Genomic DNA, 20312 nt, shown 5'->3' with positions numbered 1-20312 from the left:
TGGAGCTGGTGCACTGTATGGGGGTCTGGAGCTGGTGCACTGTATGGAGGATCTGGAGCTGGTGCACTGTATGGAGGATCTGGAGCTGGTGCACTGTATGGAGGATCTGGAGCTGGTGCACTGTATGTAGGATCTGGAGCTGGTGCACTGTATGGGGGGGTCTGGAGCTGATGCACTGTATGGGGGTCTGGAGCTGGTGCACTGTATGGGGGTCTGGAGTTGGTGCATTGTATGGAGGATCTGGAGCTGGTGCACTGTATGTAGGATCTGGAGCTGGTGCACTGTATGGGGGGTCTGGAGCTGATGCACTGTATGGGGGTCTGGAGCTGGTGCACTGTATGGGGGGTCTGGAGCTGGTGCACTGTATGTAGGATCTGGAGCTGGTGCACTGTATGGGGGGGTCTGGAGCTGGTGCACTGTATGGGGGTCTGGAGCTGGTGCACTGTATGGGGGCCTGGAGTTGGTGCATTGTATGGAGGATCTGGAGCTGGTGCACTGTATGGGGGTCTGGAGCTGGTGCACTGTATGGGGGTCTGGAGTTGGTGCATTGTATGGAGGATCTGGAGCTGGTGCACTGTATGGGGGTCTGGAGTTGGTGCACTGTATGGAGGATCTGGAGCTGGTGCACTGTATGGGGGCCTGGAGTTGGTGCATTGTATGTAGGATCTGGAGCTGGTGCACTGTATGGGGGGTCTGGAGCTGATGCACTGTATGGGGGTCTGGAGTTGGTGCACTGTATGGGGGGTCTGGAGCTGGTGCAGTGTATGTAGGATCTGGAGCTGGTGCACTGTATGGGGGGGTCTGGAGCTGGTGCACTGTATGGGGGTCTGGAGCTGGTGCACTGTATGGGGGCCTGGAGTTGGTGCATTGTATGGAGGATCTGGAGCTGGTGCACTGTATGGGGGTCTGGAGCTGGTGCACTGTATGGGGGTCTGGAGTTGGTGCATTGTATGGAGGATCTGGAGCTGGTGCACTGCATGGGGGTCTGGAGTTGGTGCACTGTATGGAGGATCTGGAGCTGGTGCACTGTATGGGGGCCTGGAGTTGGTGCATTGTATGGAGGATCTGGAGCTGGTGCACTGTATGGGGGTCTGGAGCTGGTGCACTGTATGGGGGTCTGGAGTTGGTGCACTGTATGGAGGATCTGGAGCTGGTGCACTGTATGGGGGTCTGGAGCTGGTGCACTGTATGGGGGTCTGGAGTTGGTGCATTTTATGGAGGATCTGGAGCTGGTGCACTGTATGGGAGGGTCTGGAGCTGGTGCACTGTATGGGGGGTCTGGAGCTGGTGCACTGTATGGAGGATCTGGAGCTGGTGCACTGTATGGGAGGGTCTGGAGCTGGTGCACTGTATGGGGGTCTGGAGTTGGTGCATTGTATGGAGGATCTGGAGCTGGTGCACTGTATGGGGGTCTGGAGCTGGTGCACTGTATGGGGGTCTGGAGTTGGTGCATTGTATGGGGGGTCTGGAGCTGGTGCACTGTATGGGGGTCTGGAGCTGGTGCACTGTATGGGGGTCTGGAGTTGGTGCATTGTATGGGGGGTCTGGAGCTGGTGCACTGTATGGGGGTCTGGAGCTGGTGCACTGTATGGGGGTCTGGAGCTGGTGCACTGTATGGGGGGTCTGGAGCTGGTGCACTGTATGGGGGTCTGGAGCTGGTGCACTGTATGGGGGGTCAGGAGCTGGTGCACTGTATGGGGGTCTGGAGCTGGTGCACTGTATGGGGGTCTGGAGCTGGTGCACTGTATGGGGATCTGGAGCTGGTGCACTGTATGGGGGGTCTGGAGCTGGTGCACTGTATGGGGGGTCTGGAGCTGGTGCACTGTATGGGGGTCTGGAGCTGGTGCACTGTATGGGGGGTCTGGAGCTGGTGCACTGTATGGGGGTCTGGAGCTGGTGCACTGTATGGGGGTCTGGAGCTGGTGCACTGTATGGGAGGGTCTGGAGCTGGTGCACTGTATGGAGGGTCTGGAGCTGGTGCACTGTATGGGAGGGTCTGAAGCTGGTGCACTGTATGGAAGATCTGGAGCTGGTGCACTGTATGGAGGATCTGGAGCTGGTGCACTGTATCGGGGGTATGGAGCTGGTGCAGTGTATGGAGGATCTGGAGCTGGTGCACTGTATGGGGGTCTGGAGCTGGTGCACTGTATGGGGGTCTGGAGCTGGTGCACTGTATGGGGATCTGGAGCTGGTGCACTGTATGGAGGGTCTGGAGCTGGGGCAATGTATGGGGGTCTGGAGCTGGTGCACTGTATGGAGGATCTGGAGCTGGTGCACTGTATGGGGGAGGGTCTGGAGCTGGTGCACTGTATGGAGGGTCTGGAGCTGGTGCACTGTATGGGAGGGTCTGGAGCTGGTGCACTGTATGGGAGGGTCTGGAGCTGGTGCACTGTATGGAGGGTCTGGAGCTGGGGCACTGTATGGGAGGGTCTGAAGCTGGTGCACTGTATGGAAGATCTGGAGCTGGTGCACTGTATGGAGGATCTGGAGCTGGTGCACTGTATCGGGGGTATGGATCTGGTGCAGTGTATGGAGGATCTGGAGCTGGTGCACTGTATGGGGGTCTGGAGCTGGTGCACTGTATGGGGGAGGGTCTGGGGCTGGTGCACTGTATGGAGGATCTGGAGCTGGTGCACTGTATGGAGGGTCTGGAGCTGGTGCACTGTATGGAGGGTCTGGAACTGGTGCACTGTATGGGAGGGTCTGGAGCTGGTGCACTGTATGGGAGGGTCTGGAGCTGGTGCACTGTATGGCGGTCTGGAGCTGGTGCACTGTATGGAGGGTCTGGAGCTGGTGCACTGTATGGAGGGTCTGGAGCTGGTGCACTGAATGGGGGGCTCTGGAGCTGGTGCACTGTATGGAGGGTCTGGAGCTGGTGCACTGTATGCAGGGTCTGGAGCTGGTGCACTGTATGGAGGGTCTGGGCTGGTGCACTGTATGGGGGGTCTGGAGCTGGTGCACTGTATGGAGGGTCTGGGCTGGTGCACTGTATGGGGGGTCTAGATCTGGTGCACTGTATGGAGGATCTGGAGCTGGTGCACTGTATGGGGGGTCTGGAGCTGATGCACTGTATGGAGGATCTGGAGCTGGTGCACTGTATGGAGGATCTGGAGCTGGTGCACTGTATGGGGGTCTGGAGCTGGTGCACTGTATGGAGGATCTGGAGCTGGTGCATTGTATGGAGGATCTGGAGCTGGTGCACTGTATGGGGGGGTCTGGAGCTGATGCACTGTATGGGGGTCTGGAGCTGGTGCACTGTATGGAGGATCTGGAACTGGTGCACTGTATGGGGGGTCTGGAGCTGATGCACTGTATGGGGGTCTGGAGCTGGTGCACTGTATGGGGGTCTGGAGCTGGTGCACTGTATGGAGGATCTGGAGCTGGTGCACTGTATGGAGGATCTCGACCTGGTGCACTGTATGTAGGATCTGGAGCTGGTGCACTGTATGGGGGGTCTGGAGCTGATGCACTGTATGGGGGTCTGGAGCTGGTGCACTGTATGGGGGTCTGGAGCTGGTGCACTGTATGGAGGATCTGGAGCTGGTGCACTGTATGGGGTCTGGAGCTGGTGCACTGTATGGGGGTCTGGAGCTGGTGCACTGTATGGAGGATCTGGAGCTGGTGCACTGTATGGGGGTCTGGAGCTGGTGCACTGTATGGAGGATCTGGAGCTGGTGCACTGTATGGAGGATCTGGAGCTGGTGCACTGTATGGAGGATCTGGAGCTGGTGCACTGTATGTAGGATCTGGAGCTGGTGCACTGTATGGGGGGGTCTGGAGCTGATGCACTGTATGGGGGTCTGGAGCTGGTGCACTGTATGGGGGTCTGGAGTTGGTGCATTGTATGGAGGATCTGGAGCTGGTGCACTGTATGTAGGATCTGGAGCTGGTGCACTGTATGGGGGTCTGGAGCTGATGCACTGTATGGGGGTCTGGAGCTGGTGCACTGTATGGGGGTCTGGAGCTGGTGCACTGTATGTAGGATCTGGAGCTGGTGCACTGTATGGGGGGGTCTGGAGCTGGTGCACTGTATGGGGGTCTGGAGCTGGTGCACTGTATGGGGGCCTGGAGTTGGTGCATTGTATGGAGGATCTGGAGCTGGTGCACTGTATGGGGGTCTGGAGCTGGTGCACTGTATGGGGGTCTGGAGTTGGTGCATTGTATGGAGGATCTGGAGCTGGTGCACTGTATGGGGGTCTGGAGTTGGTGCACTGTATGGAGGATCTGGAGCTGGTGCACTGTATGGGGGCCTGGAGTTGGTGCATTGTATGTAGGATCTGGAGCTGGTGCACTGTATGGGGGGTCTGGAGCTGATGCACTGTATGGGGGTCTGGAGTTGGTGCACTGTATGGGGGGTCTGGAGCTGGTGCACTGTATGTAGGATCTGGAGCTGGTGCACTGTATGGGGGGGTCTGGAGCTGGTGCACTGTATGGGGGTCTGGAGCTGGTGCACTGTATGGGGGCCTGGAGTTGGTGCATTGTATGGAGGATCTGGAGCTGGTGCACTGTATGGGGGTCTGGAGCTGGTGCACTGTATGGGGGTCTGGAGTTGGTGCATTGTATGGAGGATCTGGAGCTGGTGCACTGTATGGGGGTCTGGAGTTGGTGCACTGTATGGAGGATCTGGAGCTGGTGCACTGTATGGGGGCCTGGAGTTGGTGCATTGTATGGAGGATCTGGAGCTGGTGCACTGTATGGGGGTCTGGAGCTGGTGCACTGTATGGGGGTCTGGAGTTGGTGCACTGTATGGAGGATCTGGAGCTGGTGCACTGTATGGGGGTCTGGAGCTGGTGCACTGTATGGGGGTCTGGAGTTGGTGCATTGTATGGAGGATCTGGAGCTGGTGCACTGTATGGGAGGGTCTGGAGCTGGTGCACTGTATGGGGGGTCTGTAGCTGGTGCACTGTATGGAGGATCTGGAGCTGGTGCACTGTATGGGAGGGTCTGGAGCTGGTGCACTGTATGGGGGTCTGGAGTTGGTGCATTGTATGGAGGATCTGGAGCTGGTGCACTGTATGGGGGTCTGGAGCTGGTGCACTGTATGGGGGTCTGGAGTTGGTGCATTGTATGGGGGGTCTGGAGCTGGTGCACTGTATGGGGGTCTGGAGCTGGTGCACTGTATGGGGGTCTGGAGTTGGTGCATTGTATGGGGGGTCTGGAGCTGGTGCACTGTATGGGGGTCTGGAGCTGGTGCACTGTATGGGGGTCTGGAGCTGGTGCACTGTATGGGGGGTCTGGAGCTGGTGCACTGTATGGGGGTCTGGAGCTGGTGCACTGTATGGGGGGTCAGGAGCTGGTGCACTGTATGGGGGGTCTGGAGCTGGTGCACTGTATGGGGGGTCTGGAGCTGGTGCACTGTATGGGGGTCTGGAGCTGGTGCACTGTATGGGGGTCTGGAGCTGGTGCACTGTATGGGGGGTCAGGAGCTGGTGCACTGTATGGGGGTCTGGAGCTGGTGCACTGTATGGGGGTCTGGAGCTGGTGCACTGTATGGGGATCTGGAGCTGGTGCACTGTATGGGGGGTCTGGAGCTGGTGCACTGTATGGGGGTCTGGAGCTGGTGCACTGTATGGGGGGTCTGGAGCTGGTGCACTGTATGGGGGTCTGGAGCTGGTGCACTGTATGGGGGTCTGGAGCTGGTGCACTGTATGGGGGGTCTGGAGCTGGTGCACTGTATGGGGGTCTGGAGCTGGTGCACTGTATGGGGGGTCAGGAGCTGGTGCACTGTATGGGGGGTCTGGAGCTGGTGCACTGTATGGGGGGTCTGGAGCTGGTGCACTGTATGGGGGTCTGGAGCTGGTGCACTGTATGGGGGTCTGGAGCTGGTGCACTGTATGGGGGGTCAGGAGCTGGTGCACTGTATGGGGGTCTGGAGCTGGTGCACTGTATGGGGGTCTGGAGCTGGTGCACTGTATGGGGATCTGGAGCTGGTGCACTGTATGGGGGGTCTGGAGCTGGTGCACTGTATGGGGGTCTGGAGCTGGTGCACTGTATGGGGGGTCTGGAGCTGGTGCACTGTATGGGGGTCTGGAGCTGGTGCACTGTATGGGGGGTCAGGAGCTGGTGCACTGTATGGGGGTCTGGAGCTGGTGCACTGTATGGGGGTCTGGAGCTGGTGCACTGTATGGGGATCTGAAGCTGGTGCACTGTATGGGGGGTCTGGAGCTGGTGCACTGTATGGGGGTCTGGAGCTGGTGCACTGTATGGGGGGTCAGGAGCTGGTGCACTGTATGGGGGTCTGGAGCTGGTGCACTGTATGGGGGTCTGGAGCTGGTGCACTGTATGGGGATCTGGAGCTGGTGCACTGTATGGGGGGTCTGGAGCTGGTGCACTGTATGGGGGTCTGGAGCTGGTGCACTGTATGGGGGGTCTGGAGCTGGTGCACTGTATGGGGGTCTGGAGCTGGTGCACTGTATGGGGGTCTGGAGCTGGTGCACTGTATGGGGGGTCTGGAGCTGGTGCACTGTATGGGGGTCTGGAGCTGGTGCACTGTATGGGGGTCTGGAGCTGGTGCACTGTATGGGGGGTCTGGAGCTGGTGCACTGTATGGGGGTCTGGAGCTGGTGCACTGTATGGGGGTCTGGAGCTGGTGCACTGTATGGGGGGTCTGGAGCTGGTGCACTGTATGGGGGTCTGGAGCTGGTGCACTGTATGGGGGTCTGGAGCTGGTGCACTGTATGGGGGGTCTGGAGCTGGTGCACTGTATGGGGGTCTGGAGCTGGTGCACTGTATGGGGGTCTGGAGCTGGTGCACTGTATGGGGGGTCTGGAGCTGGTGCACTGTATGGGGGTCTGGAGCTGGTGCACTGTATGGGGGTCTGGAGCTGGTGCACTGTATGGGGGGTCTGGAGCTGGTGCACTGTATGGGGGTCTGGAGCTGGTGCACTGTATGGGGGGTCTGGAGCTGGTGCACTGTATGGGGGGTCTGGAGCTGGTGCACTGTATGGGGGTCTGGAGCTGGTGCACTGTATGGGGGTCTGGAGCTGGTGCACTGTATGGGGGGTCAGGAGCTGGTGCACTGTATGGGGGTCTGGAGCTGGTGCACTGTATGGGGGTCTGGAGCTGGTGCACTGTATGGGGATCTGGAGCTGGTGCACTGTATGGGGGGTCTGGAGCTGGTGCACTGTATGGGGGTCTGGAGCTGGTGCACTGTATGGGGGGTCTGGAGCTGGTGCACTGTATGGGGGTCTGGAGCTGGTGCACTGTATGGGGGTCTGGAGCTGGTGCACTGTATGGGGGGTCAGGAGCTGGTGCACTGTATGGGGGTCTGGAGCTGGTGCACTGTATGGGGGTCTGGAGCTGGTGCACTGTATGGGGATCTGGAGCTGGTGCACTGTATGGGGGGTCTGGAGCTGGTGCACTGTATGGGGGTCTGGAGCTGGTGCACTGTATGGGGGGTCTGGAGCTGGTGCACTGTATGGGGGTCTGGAGCTGGTGCACTGTATGGGGGTCTGGAGCTGGTGCACTGTATGGGGGGTCTGGAGCTGGAGCACTGTATGGGGGTCTGGAGCTGGTGCACTGTATGGGGGTCTGGAGCTGGTGCACTGTATGGGGGGTCTGGAGCTGGTGCACTGTATGGGGGTCTGGAGCTGGTGCACTGTATGGGGGTCTGGAGCTGGTGCACTGTATGGGGGTCTGGAGCTGGTGCACTGTATGGGGGTCTGGAGCTGGTGCACTGTATGGGGGTCTGGAGTTGGTGCATTGTATGGAGGATCTGGAGCTGGTGCACTGTATGGGGGTCTGGAGCTGGTGCATTGTATGGGGGTCTGGAGCTGGTGCAGTGTATGGGGATCTGGAGCTGGTGCACTGTATGGGGGTCTGGAGTTGGTGCACTGTATGGAGGATCTGGAGCTGGTGCAATGTATGGAGGGTCTGGAGTTGGTGCATTGTATGGAGGATCTGGAGCTGGTGCACTGTATGGGGGTCTGGAGCTGGTGCATTGTATGGGGGTCTGGAGCTGGTGCAGTGTATGGGGATCTGGAGCTGGTGCACTGTATGGGGGTCTGGAGTTGGTGCATTGTATGGAGGATCTGGAGCTGGTGCACTGTATGGGGGTCTGGAGCTGGTGCATTGTATGGGGGTCTGGAGCTGGTGCAGTGTATGGGGATCTGGAGCTGGTGCACTGTATGGGGGTCTGGAGTTGGTGCACTGTATGGAGGATCTGGAGCTGGTGCAATGTATGGAGGGTCTGGAGTTGGTGCACTGTATGGGGGTCTGGAGTTGGTGCATTGTATGGAGGATCTGGAGCTGGTGCACTGTATGGGGGGTCTGGAGCTGGTGCATTGTATGGAGGATCTGGAGCTGGTGCACTGTATGGGGGTCTGGAGCTGGTGCATTGTATGGGGGTCTGGAGCTGGTGCAGTGTATGGGGGTCTTGAGCTGGTGCACTGTATGGGGGTCTGGAGCTGGTGCACTGTATGGGGGTCTGGAGCTGGTGCAGTGTATGGGGATCTGGAGCTGGTGCACTGTATGGGGGTCTGGAGCTGGTGCACTGTATGGGGGTCTGGAGTTGGTGCACTGTATGGAGGATCTGGAGCTGGTGCACTGTATGGGGGTCTGGAGCTGGTGCACTGTATGGGGGTCTGGAGTTGGTGCACTGTATGGGGGTCTGGAGCTGGTGCAGTGTATGGGGGTCTGGAGCTGGTGCACTGTATGGGGGTCTGGAGCTGGTGCACTGTATGGGGGTCTGGAGCTGGTGCACTGTATGGGGGATCTGGAGCTGGTGCACTGTATGGGGGGTCTGGAGCTGGTGCACTGTATGGGGGTCTGGAGCTGGTGCACTGTATGGGGGTATGGAGCTGGTGCACTGTATGGGGGATCTGGAGCTGGTGCACTGTATGGGGGGTCTGGAGCTGGTGCACTGTATGGGGGGTCAGGAGCTGGTGCACTGTATGGGGGTCTGGAGCTGGTGCACTGTATGGGGGTCTGGAGCTGGTGCACTGTATGGGGGTCTGGAGCTGGTGCACTGTATGGGGGGTCTGGAGCTGGTGCACTGTATGGGGGTCTGGAGCTGGTGCACTGTATGGGGGGTCTGGAGCTGGTGCACTGTATGGGGGTATGGAGCTGGTGCACTGTATGGGGGTCTGGAGCTGGTGCACTGTATGGGGGTCTGGAGCTGGTGCACTGTATGGGGGTCTGGAGCTGGTGCACTGTATGGGGGATCTGGAGCTGGTGCACTGTATGGGGGGTCTGGAGCTGGTGCACTGTATGGGGGTCTGGAGCTGGTGCACTGTATGGGGGTCTGGAGCTGGTGCACTGTATGGGGGTCTGGAGCTGGTGCACTGTATGGGGGTCTGGAGCTGGTGCACTGTATGGGAGGGTCTGGAGCTGGTGCACTGTATGGGGGTCTGGAGCTGGTGCACTGTATGGGGGTCTGGAGCTGGTGCACTGTATGGGGGTCTGGAGCTGGTGCACTGTATGGGAGGGTCTGGAGCTGGTGCACTGTATGGGGGATCTGGAGCTGGTGCACTGTATGGGGGGTCTGGAGCTGGTGCACTGTATGGGGGTCTGGAGCTGGTGCACTGTATGGGGGTCTGGAGCTGGTGCACTGTATGGGGGTCTGGAGCTGGTGCACTGTATGGGGGTCTGGAGCTGGTGCACTGTATGGGAGGGTCTGGAGCTGGTGCACTGTATGGGGGTCTGGAGCTGGTGCACTGTATGGGGGTCTGGAGCTGGTGCACTGTATGGGGGTCTGGAGCTGGTGCACTGTATGGGAGGGTCTGGAGCTGGTGCACTGTATGGGGGATCTGGAGCTGGTGCACTGTATGGGGGGTCTGGAGCTGGTGCACTGTATGGGGGTCTGGAGCTGGTGCACTGTATGGGGGTCTGGAGCTGGTGCACTGTATGGGGGTCTGGAGCTGGTGCACTGTATGGGGGTCTGGAGCTGGTGCACTGTATGGGGGGTCTGGAGCTGGTGCACTGTATGGGGGTCTGGAGCTGGTGCACTGTATGGGGGTCTGGAGCTGGTGCACTGTATGGGGGGTCTGGAGCTGGTGCACTGTTCTGCATTTTCCAGGTTTTGCTGTGCTTTTATTGTGTAATCCCGGTGCAGTACACGGGGACTTTGACCTTCAGATTTTCTGTGCGCACCCGATCTTCTTATGCAATGTCATAATCAGCACGAAGTTCTGCAGCGGCTGCAGCTGTCCCCTCCGCTGTGCAGCCAGTGGGTGACTCACGCCGTCAGCTGAGCGGCCGCACACCGGGTCCTGAAGGACAGGAAGCTCCGGCATTGTGCAAGTCCCCGTGTGATTGGCAGGTGACCGGGACACACGTGACCTGCATTCCACACCGAGGATCCACGCGGCTTCCAGTCAGTTCGGGCGCCATGGCAACAGGCGGGTCCTCTCCCCGCGGTGACGTCACGGCTGTTTTCCCCTCAGTGCGGGCGGAGAATCGTGATCCGCACAGATTCCCGGGGACCCCGACCCAGCACGGGGGGCACAAGTCCCAGCACGGGGGGCACAAGTCCCAGCACGGGGGGCACAAGTCCCAGCACGGGGGGCACAAGTCCCAGCACGGGGGGCACAAGTCCCAGCACGGGGGGCACAAGTCCCTGCACGGGGGGCACAAGTCCCAGCACGGGGGGCACAAGTCCCTGCACGGGGGGCACAAGTCCCAGCACGGGGGGCACAAGTCCCTGCACGGGGGGCACAAGTCCCAGCACGGGGGGCACAAGTCCCTGCACGGGGGGCACAAGTCCCTGCACGGGGGGCACAAGTCCCTGCACGGGGGGAACAAGTCCCAGCACGGGGGGCACAAGTCCCAGCACGGGGGGCACAAACACCTCCCCCTCAGAATTATCATATAAGGGCTGAACATGTAGTGTCCTCACAGAATGAGCAACTTATAGCATTAACCCCTTCCTTCCATGGCTATTTTTCTTTTTCGCTTTTTTCTTCCAGTCCTTTTTTTCCTGTTTCCGTCCCCGTACGCGGCCGTTCTCTGCGGGACGAGTTGTAGGTTTGAAAGACTCCAAAATGGGGGAAAAGTGCGGCGCAAAAAGAAAACCGCGATCCCACCATTGTTTTATGGGGTTTCACATTTATGACGTTCGTTGCACTTTTAGATGGAGGAGTGTTTTATACTTTTTTTTATCCCCTTGGAGGACTGGACCCTGCGCTGGTTTAAATATTCCAATCTATAACCCAGGACCAAGATGGCGGGACAGGGTTCTTCAGGACCAAGATGGCAGAGAAAGGGGTCTTCAGGACCAAGATGGCCGGGACAAGGGTCTTCAGGAACAAGATCGCGGGGACAAGGGTCTTCAGGACCAAGATCGTGGGGACAGAGGTCTTCAGGACAAAGATGGCCAGGACAAGGGTCTTCAGGACCAAGATTGCGAGGACAGGGGTCTTCAGGACTAAGATGGCCAGGACAAGGGTCTTCAGGACCAAGATTGCGAGGACAGGGGTCTTCAGGACTAAGATGGCCGGGACAAGGGTCTTCAGGACCAAGATTGCGAGGACAGGGGTCTTCAGGACAAAGATGGCCGGGACAAGGGTCTTTAGGACCAAGATGGCAGGGACAGGGTTCTTCAGGACCAAGATGGCAGGGACAAGGATCTTCAAGACCAACATGGCAGAGAAAGAGGTCTTCAGGACTAAGATGGCCAGGACAAGGGTCTTCAGGACCAAGATCGCGGGGACAGAGGTCTTCATGACAAAGATGGCCGGGACAAGGGTCTTCAGGACCAAGATAGCGGGGTCAGGGGTCTTCAGGACCAAGATCGCGGGGACAGGGGTCTTCAGGACCAAAATGCTAGGGACGGGGGTCTTCAGGATTAAGATGGAGGGGACAGTGTCTTTATGACCAAGATAGCAGGAATGGGGGTCTTGAGGACCAAGATGGCGGGGATGAGGGTCTTCAGGACAAAGATGGTGGGGACGGGGTCTTCAGGACCAATATAGCTGGAACGGGGGTCTTGAGGACCAAGATGGTGGGGACGGGGGTTTTCAGGCCCAAGATGGCAGGAATGAGGGTCTTCAGGATCAAAATAGCAGGGACTGGGGTCTTCAGGACCAATATAGTGGAGACTGGGGTCTTCAAGCCCAAGATGGCGGAGACGGGGGTCTTCAGGACCACGTTGGCGGGATCCGGGATTTTTAGGACTTAGATGGTGGCCTCGGGGGTCTTCCAGGGCCTAATAATAATAATAAAATGGCGGAGACAGGGGTCTTGCAGAACCAAGATGACAGGGATCTTCAGGACCAAGATGATGGGTATAGGGGTCTTCAGGACCAAGATGACAGTGACGGAGGTCTTCCAGGACCAACATGGCAGCGATGGGGCTCTTTCAGGACCAAAATGGCGGCAATGGGGATCTTCCGGGTCCAACATGGCAGCAACGGGGGTGATGCAGGACAAAGATGGCAACAATGGGGGTCTTCCAAGACCAAGATGGCTACTATGGGGATCTTTCAGGATCAAAATGGCGGCAATAAGGGTCTCCTCAGCCTACCCTTCCTTGACTGTCACCCATTGACACCACCATCCTGAATCAAGACCTACAAACTCTCCTGTGAAGACAAACTCACTTATGGATTCTCAGTTAACTCACACTGCAGCCCATAGGAAGTACAACACAGCGGCTGTAGAATGCAAACGCTGCAAATGTATATTTTTTAATGTAAATTAATTTTTAATCCCAGATAAAAAAAAAATAAAATAAAAAATTGTCCCTGGAAGTGGAGAAGAATGATCTATTATAGTTTTATAATGTGTCTCAAAAATAGTGTTGGTTGTCCCAGATTTTTTTTTGTAATTATAAGTTGTTTTTGAAAGAAAAAAAAATCACTTTGCAATTCTGATGACCCAAAGATCCGCTGAACCCAATGACTGGCTGCAGCTAAGCCCAGTGATTTGCTGCAGTGGTCACATAAATTCTGATTACATTGACTGCACCGCTGATCCCAGTGATTGCTGCAGCTGAGCCCAGAGATTGGTTGCAGTGGTTACATGAATTCTGATGACATCAACAGCACGACTGAGCCCAGTCATTGGCTGCAGGGGTCACAAGAATGCTGATGACATTGACAGCACCGCTGATCCCAGTGATTGGCTGCAGCTGAGCCCAGTGATTGGATGCAGTGGTTACATGAATTCTGATGACATCGACAACACTGCTGAGCCCAGTGATTGGCTGCAGCTGAGCCCAGTGATTGGATGCAGTGGTTACATGAATTCTGATGACATCGACAACACTGCTGAGCCCAGTGATTGGCTGCAGCTGAGCCCAGTGATTGGATGCAGTGGTTACATGAATTCTGATGACATCGACAACACTGCTGAGCCCAGTGATTGGTTGCAGGGGTCACATGAATTCTGATGACATCGACAGCACCGCTGAGCCCAGTGATTTTCTGCAGTGGTCACATGAATTCTGATGATATCAACAGCACCGCTGATCCCAGTGATTGGATGCAGTGGTCACATGAATTCTGATGACATCGACAGCACCGCTGAGCCCAGTGATTGGCTGCAGTGGTCACATGAATTCTGATTACATTGACTGCACCGCTGATCCCAGTGATTGCTGCAGCTGAGCCCAGAGATTGGTTGCAGTGGTTACATGAATTCTGATGACATCAACAGCACGACTGAGCCCAGTCATTGGCTGCAGGGGTCACAAGAATTCTGATGACATTGACAGCACCGCTGATCCCAGTGATTGGCTGCAGCTGAGCCCAATGATTGGATGCAGTGGTTACATGAATTCTGATGACATCGACAACACTGCTGAGCCTAGTGATTGGCTGCAGCTGAGCCCAGTGATTGGTTGCAGGGGTCACATGAATTCTGATGACATCGACAGCACCGCTGAGCCCAGTGATTTTCTGCAGTGGTCACATGAATTCTGATGATATCAACAGCACCGCTGATCCCAGTGATTGGATGCAGTGGTCACATGAATTCTGATGACATCGACAGCACCGCTGAGCCCAGTGATTGGCTGCAGTGGTCACATGAATTCTGATTACATTGACTGCACCGCTGATCCCAGTGATTGCTGCAGCTGAGCCCAGAGATTGGTTGCAGTGGTTACATGAATTCTGATGACATCAACAGCACGACTGAGCCCAGTCATTGGCTGCAGGGGTCACAAGAATTCTGATGACATTGACAGCACCGCTGATCCCAGTGATTGGCTGCAGCTGAGCCCAATGATTGGATGCAGTGGTTACATGAATTCTGATGACATCGACAACACTGCTGAGCCTAGTGATTGGCTGCAGCTGAGCCCAGTGATTGGTTGCAGGGGTCACATGAATTCTGATGACATCGACAGCTCCGCTGAGCCCAGTGATTTGCTGCAGTGCTCACATGAATTCTGATGACATCGACAGCACCGCTGAGCCCAGTGATTGGCTGCAGTGGTCACATGAATTCTGATTACATTGACTGCACCGCTGATCCCAGTGATTGCTGCAGCTGAGCCCAGAGATTGGTTGCAGTGGTTACATGAATTCTGATGACATCGACAGCACCGCTGATGCCAGTGATTGGCTGCAGCTGAGCCCAGTGATTGGTGGGTACATGAATTCTGATGACATTGACTGCACCACTAAAATAATCAAAATAATCAAAATGGCAGAATCCGGTCCAAAGAAATAGATCAGAACGTCACGTGGACCCCAAAATGGTGACAATAAGAAATAAAAGCCCATTGTGCACATTAATGGGTGATGGCGGCTCTGCTGCCTCATGGACCCCGGATTCTGCTGTTTTGGGGCCGGTGGCTGCAGACGCTGGGACTCCCAGGACTGGGGATGCGGCGGTCGCAGCAGCATGGTATCATGCACACAATATGGGACTTTATGTTGTCACCACAGACACAGGAAGGACAGGAAGGCGGTGATTGGTCTGATCTCAGGTGTTGCAGGGACCCCCAGCGATGAGGTGATCACTGCTGGTGACATCACTGGGTGACATCACTGCTGATGACTCTTACTCATCCATAGTGAGAAAGGCGACCAATCACAGCCGCCGCCTCCAGCATGGAAAGGGTTATGCCACCAATGCTATCTCCTGGCAACCGTCTTCCCACAACCACCCCGCCCCTCCATCCCCGCGACAGCCAATCGGCGCTCGTTTGCTGAGTAGTAGAGGAGGTTGTGGTGAGGACCGGGAATCTCATTTACATGAGCCAATCAGAGGGCGGTATGTTAATGTCGCGCGCGCTGATTGGCCGGGCAGCCCGGCACATTTAGCCGGGTAGTGTACGGGGGTGAGTCAGACTGACTGGAGCTGAGGAGCAGAGAGGACGGACGCGAGACGCTCGGAGATCACGGACACGATGACACTGGAGGACATCACTGCCGGAGAGCAAAGCATTGGAAAGTAAGCAGTGTGCGCTGCCGGCGGGCGGGCCGACCGGGGGTGCGGGGCCGGGAGCGAGGAATGGCCGGCACTGACCGTTGTTACAGTGCGGGCTGAGTGACCCGCGGGTGTGCGCCGCCATCTAACCCTGTGCTGTCCCCTTCCAGGATGGACCGTGTGGGCTCCGCGCTGGAGGAAGTGCTGCGCAAAGCCAAGGTGCAACGGACGATCACCATCGGGGTGTACGAGGCGGCCAAGCTGCTCAACGTGTAAGTGTCACCGATCGTCTGCAGGGGGCGCACGAGGCTCAGCCACCGACCGGCGGATTTACACGCGGATTGTACAACTTTCCAGCACCCTTCTCCGAGGATCCTGCGACTTGTAGTTACACAGATCGTACGTGCTGACTCCGGGGCCATCATCAGGTTGTGTGCAGCCCCAGCGACTACAGCTGAAGGGGCATGCTGGGCATTGTGGTCCTGCAGGTGGAGTACCACTGCTATTCAGGGCATGCTGGGCATTGAGGTCCTGCAGATGGAGGACCACCGCTATTCAGGGCATGCTGGGCATTGAGGTCCTGCAGATGGAGGACCACCGCTATTCAGGGCATGCTGGGCATTGTGGTCCTGTAGGTGGAGGACCACTGCTATTCAGGGCATGCTGGGCATTGAGGTCCTGTAGGTGGAGGACCACCGCTATTCAGGACATGCTGGGCATTGTGGTCCTGTAGGTGGAGGACCACTGCTATTCAGGGCATGCTGGGCATTGAGGTCCTGCAGATGGAGGACCACCGCTATTCAGGACATGCTGGGCATTGAGGTCCTGCAGATGGAGGACCACCGCTATTCAGGACATGCTGGGCATTGAGGTCCTGCAGATGGAGGACCACCGCTATTCAGGACATGCTGGGCATTGTGGTCCTGCAGGTGGAGGACCACCGCTATTCAGGACATGCTGGGCATTGTGGTCCTGCAGGTGGAGGACCACCGCTATTCAGGACATGCTGGGCATTGAGGTCCTGCAGGTGGAGGACCACCGCTATTCAGGACATGCTGGGCATTGAGGTCCTGCAGATGGAGGACCACTGCTATTCAGGGCATGCTGGGCATTGTGGTCCTGCAGATGGAGGACCACCGCTATTCAGGGCATGCTGGGCATTGTGGTCCTGCAGGTGGAGGACCACCGCTATTCAGGGCATGCTGGGCATTTGTGGTCCTGCAGGTGGAGGACCACTGCTATTCAGGGCATGCTGGGCATTGTGGTCCTGCAGGTGGAGGACCACCGCTATTCAGGGCATGCTGGGCATTGTGGTCCTGCAGGTGGAGGACCACTGCTATTCAGGGCATTGAGGTCCTGTAGGTGGAGGACCACCGCTATTCAGGGCATGCTGGGCATTGAGGTCCTGCAGATGGAGGACCACCGCTATTCAGGACATGCTGGGCATTGAGGTCCTGCAGATGGAGGACCACCGCTATTCAGGGCATGCTGGGCATTCTGGTCCTGCAGATGGAGGACCACCGCTATTCAGGGCATGCTGGGCATTCTGGTCCTGCAGATGGAGGACCACCGCTATTCAGGGCATGCTGGGCATTCTGGTCCTGCAGATGGAGGATCACTCCATGAAGTTAGAGAACTTTCTACAACTTTAGATTGTATGAGATGGAAATTGTTGTATACGTTTTTCTATAACTTTGTGGAGCGGTGACTCTCCAGTGACTGGAAAACTAAAGTGTGGTGGTCAGGGCATGCTGGGAGTTGTAGTTCTGCCTCCACAAGTAAGAGCTCAGCAACTCCCAGGATCACCACTCCGCAGAAAGTTACAGGAAACTTTATACAACTTGGATGATGTTTCCGGGGTCGTCATGTAACAAGTTTTCTATAACTTCATGTAAATTTGTGTTAGTGTCTGTACACTACAATCCCCAGCATGCCCTGACCGCTGCAGCTGCTGGCAGTTATCATATGTAACATCTGGAGAGCTGCAGGTTCAGGATCTCTGATGTGGAGCATGCTGGGCATTGTAGTCCCCACTAGTTCATTGCAGAGTCTGACTCTGATTATTCCTTTTGTTCCAAATCCGCAACATTTAAAGGGAAATTTTGTAAATCAGTTTCCTGGACTGCGACTGTGTTGCATTACTTTCTGTATATCTGGGGGGGGGGCTACACTTTTTTTTATCTTGCAGCCCCCCCCCCCCCCCCCCCCCCCCCCCCCCCCCCCGCATTTATTATTGTTTACTATGTGGGTCCCACATGTGCAGCTGATTAACCCTATGTGCTTTTGCAGGGATCCAGACAATGTGGTGCTTTGTCTTCTGGCCACGGATGAGGCGGAGGATCAGGACGTGGCGCTGCAGATCCACTTCACTCTGATCCAGGCGTTCTGCTGCGAGAATGACATCAACATCCTGAGAGTGAGCAACATGAGCCGGCTGGCCGAGATCCTGGGCGGCTCCGACAAGGCCGGGGAACCTGCCGACCTGCATTGTATTCTAATCAACGTAGGTGACATTCTGTCAGGGAGGGGGCGGGCGGCTGCTGCCGAATTCCAGGCCTCGCACCTGAACGCGGATTGTTGTGGGTCACTGCCTTCAGGACAACATTCCCTTTTTTGTTGATGGCAACACAAAGTCCGCCCCAAACCTGTCCGATCTGTAAACTTTTACAAGTCCTTGAGTTGTCATTTAAAGTCGTGTCCCGGCTTTTCTAGGAAATCTAGGTGCATTTTTCCGCTGCGTTTTTGCGTGTTTTTTTTTGGGTGCGGTTTTGGTCTAAAAACAGAATTTTCATTTTTGCTGTCCACACAGTGCAGTTTTGTTTTCGTGGTGACCACAAAGATGCAACATGTCAATTATTCTGCGTTTTTGCCAGCGGTTTTCATCCATGCAATGCATTGGAAAAACCCGCTAAAATGCCTGCACTTTTTTTTTTTTTTATGCATTTTTTTACCGTGGAGCGTTTGTGCATTTTAGCGGCCAAAAACGCAGCATTTTTGTCATACAAAAACGCAGCGTGTGCACATAGCCTAACCGTACTCCGGTTAGAGGTCACCCAGCTTTCCCAGACTTCTGAATGGCAAAACTGAAAATATCGGAGACCCAATCCTAGTTTAACCTTACCCTGGTTAAAGGTCACCCAGCTTTCCCAGACGTCTGAATGGCAAATCTCAGTTTTGCAATTCTAGACCCAATCCTAGCAATAGGTTTTTTTTTTTTTTTTTTTTTTTTTTTTTTAGGAACTTGAAAGAAAACAAACTCTTTAAAATCTTATTTTAAAGAGACAGGCACATAAAAAAAAAATATTCCTGTGCATAATAAATATTATGCTCATGACTTGATGTATAGAAGCCAGTGTTGTAAACCTTACAAAGGACACCTGTGCTTTTTTTTTTATTTATTTATTTATTTATTTATTTTTTTTATTTCCGACCTCTACACCTACGTCTTTTACCGCACCCCGGTGGCAGCACTTCCGCCCCCCCCCCCCCCCCAAGCGCAGAACAATTGACGCTCAGAGGGTATTGTAAGCCCGTCCTGCCCTGCCCACGGCTGCCAGCTCCCTGCTTATTTCACAAGCTCCCGTAACACTGACTCACTCCCACATCCTAAGCTCCGCGTCTGCCCCCGCCCTGGACTGGAGTTTCGGTAATGCGAGATCACAGTGACTTTGCTCTCTGCGCTACAGTCTCTGTTGGACTTTGGACAACTGCTCGTGATCTCATCACTGGTGCATTCCTGCCCGGTAACTTGCTCCGACATGTCCTCTTACTAGAAGAAGCTGCAGGTGGAGTAGTATGTAGCGTAACAGGTGCTTTTTGCATTTATTTTTAGTTCGTTCATTCATTCATTTTTTTTCATTTTTATTTTAGCAATTTTTTTATTTTTTTTTTGTCTAATTTACATGGGGATGCAGTACCAAATATGGCCACAGACAGGAGAGGCGCCACTTTTGGAAAATGAGCAGGCTTAATCTGATATTAAGTTAATGCAGAATGTATAATTTATTTTATTTTTTTTTATTCTAGAATCCACATGCTTCTCAGCTGAAAGATCCCGCCATCAATCAAGTGATGAGTTTTTGCAAAGAGAGTCGTTACTTGGATCAGTGGGTGCCAGTGATAAACCTCCCCGAGCGATGATCGTCCTCGGACCTGTATAGGACACTTTCTGTTAGGAAAAAAAAATATAAAATAAAAATAACTTAAGATGTACAAAAAAAAGGACTTTACGGAACCGGCGCCTGCTCTGCCCAGAGGACGCTTCCACGTGTAAAGGCTTTGATGCTTCTGTGGACACGACTGGGCGGTCGCTGCCGATTGTGATTCCGCGGGAGAAAGGAGAATATTGTATTTAAATACGGAAGAGGAGAGACCGGTGTCTGCTGCGGCACCGGAGGGGACCGGATTTTAACAATTCAGGAAGAGTCGGGGATTTCCAGGACTGTGCGGACTCTTTGCTGCCGGGAGTAATTTATCTGTGATGTTATTTAATGGAGAAGAACTGTTAACACTTTAAAGTTATCGATTCTGAAAAGTTTTATTTATTTCCAGACTTATTTATGCAACTTTGTTACCTATTGTATGAATTCATTGAGTGGGTACTGAACACCAACTGGTTAATACAACCACATTTTACTATTTTATTACTGGTATTGAATAAAAATTTTTAAAAAAACCAAAGACTGTTCATCCTTTCATTCATCTCACAGCTAATGATTGGGATCAGGTTATAGGGCAGCAGTGTCAGTGCGCAATCCCACTGCGTTTGAACACTTTTAGGTCTTGTGCCCACATAGCTTTTTTTTTCCTGGTCTCTTTTTTTAATCAATAAAAGCAATGAAAAAGCATCCCAGCAAAGTCTATGGGAATCCTGACTTGCTGCGCCCATGTTGCTTCTTTTTTTTCCTTGCAGGTTTTTTTGCTGAAAAAAGAAGCAGCAAGTCAATTGTTTCTGCGTGGTGTGTGTGTTTTTTTTTTTTTTTTTTTAACCAATTAACT

General features: G+C 55.1%; 1 protein-coding gene across 1 annotated transcript; it reads left to right on the top strand.

Annotated features, from left to right (window-relative positions):
* Positions 1-15223: 15223 nt before the first annotated feature.
* GADD45A (growth arrest and DNA damage inducible alpha) lies at positions 15224-19961 on the top strand. The gene is made up of 4 exons (XM_075320327.1): positions 15224-15338; positions 15485-15586; positions 17604-17817; positions 19341-19961. The coding sequence occupies exons 1-4, from the start codon at positions 15295-15297 to the stop codon at positions 19452-19454; spliced, it is 474 nt and encodes a 157-aa protein (XP_075176442.1). The 5' UTR covers positions 15224-15294; the 3' UTR covers positions 19455-19961.
* The last annotated feature ends 351 nt before the right edge of the window (positions 19962-20312 follow it).

The sequence above is a fragment of the Anomaloglossus baeobatrachus genome, chromosome 8, assembly GCF_048569485.1.
Source record: "Anomaloglossus baeobatrachus isolate aAnoBae1 chromosome 8, aAnoBae1.hap1, whole genome shotgun sequence".
NCBI classification, from domain to species: Eukaryota; Metazoa; Chordata; class Amphibia; order Anura; family Aromobatidae; genus Anomaloglossus; species Anomaloglossus baeobatrachus.
Note: the sequence above shows the minus strand (reverse complement) of the source record. Positions and strands in the feature narration are given on the sequence as shown.

Excerpts from the sequence above, each read along its gene's own strand:
- GADD45A (XM_075320327.1), top strand. The coding sequence starts at position 15,295 with ATGACACTGGAGGACATCACTGCCGGAGAGCAAAGCATTGGAAA. Across the intron at positions 15,339-15,484 it reads GGAGAGCAAAGCATTGGAAA|GATGGACCGTGTGGGCTCCG; the intron begins GTAAGCAGTGTG and ends GTCCCCTTCCAG. Across the intron at positions 15,587-17,603 it reads GCGGCCAAGCTGCTCAACGT|GGATCCAGACAATGTGGTGC; the intron begins GTAAGTGTCACC and ends GTGCTTTTGCAG.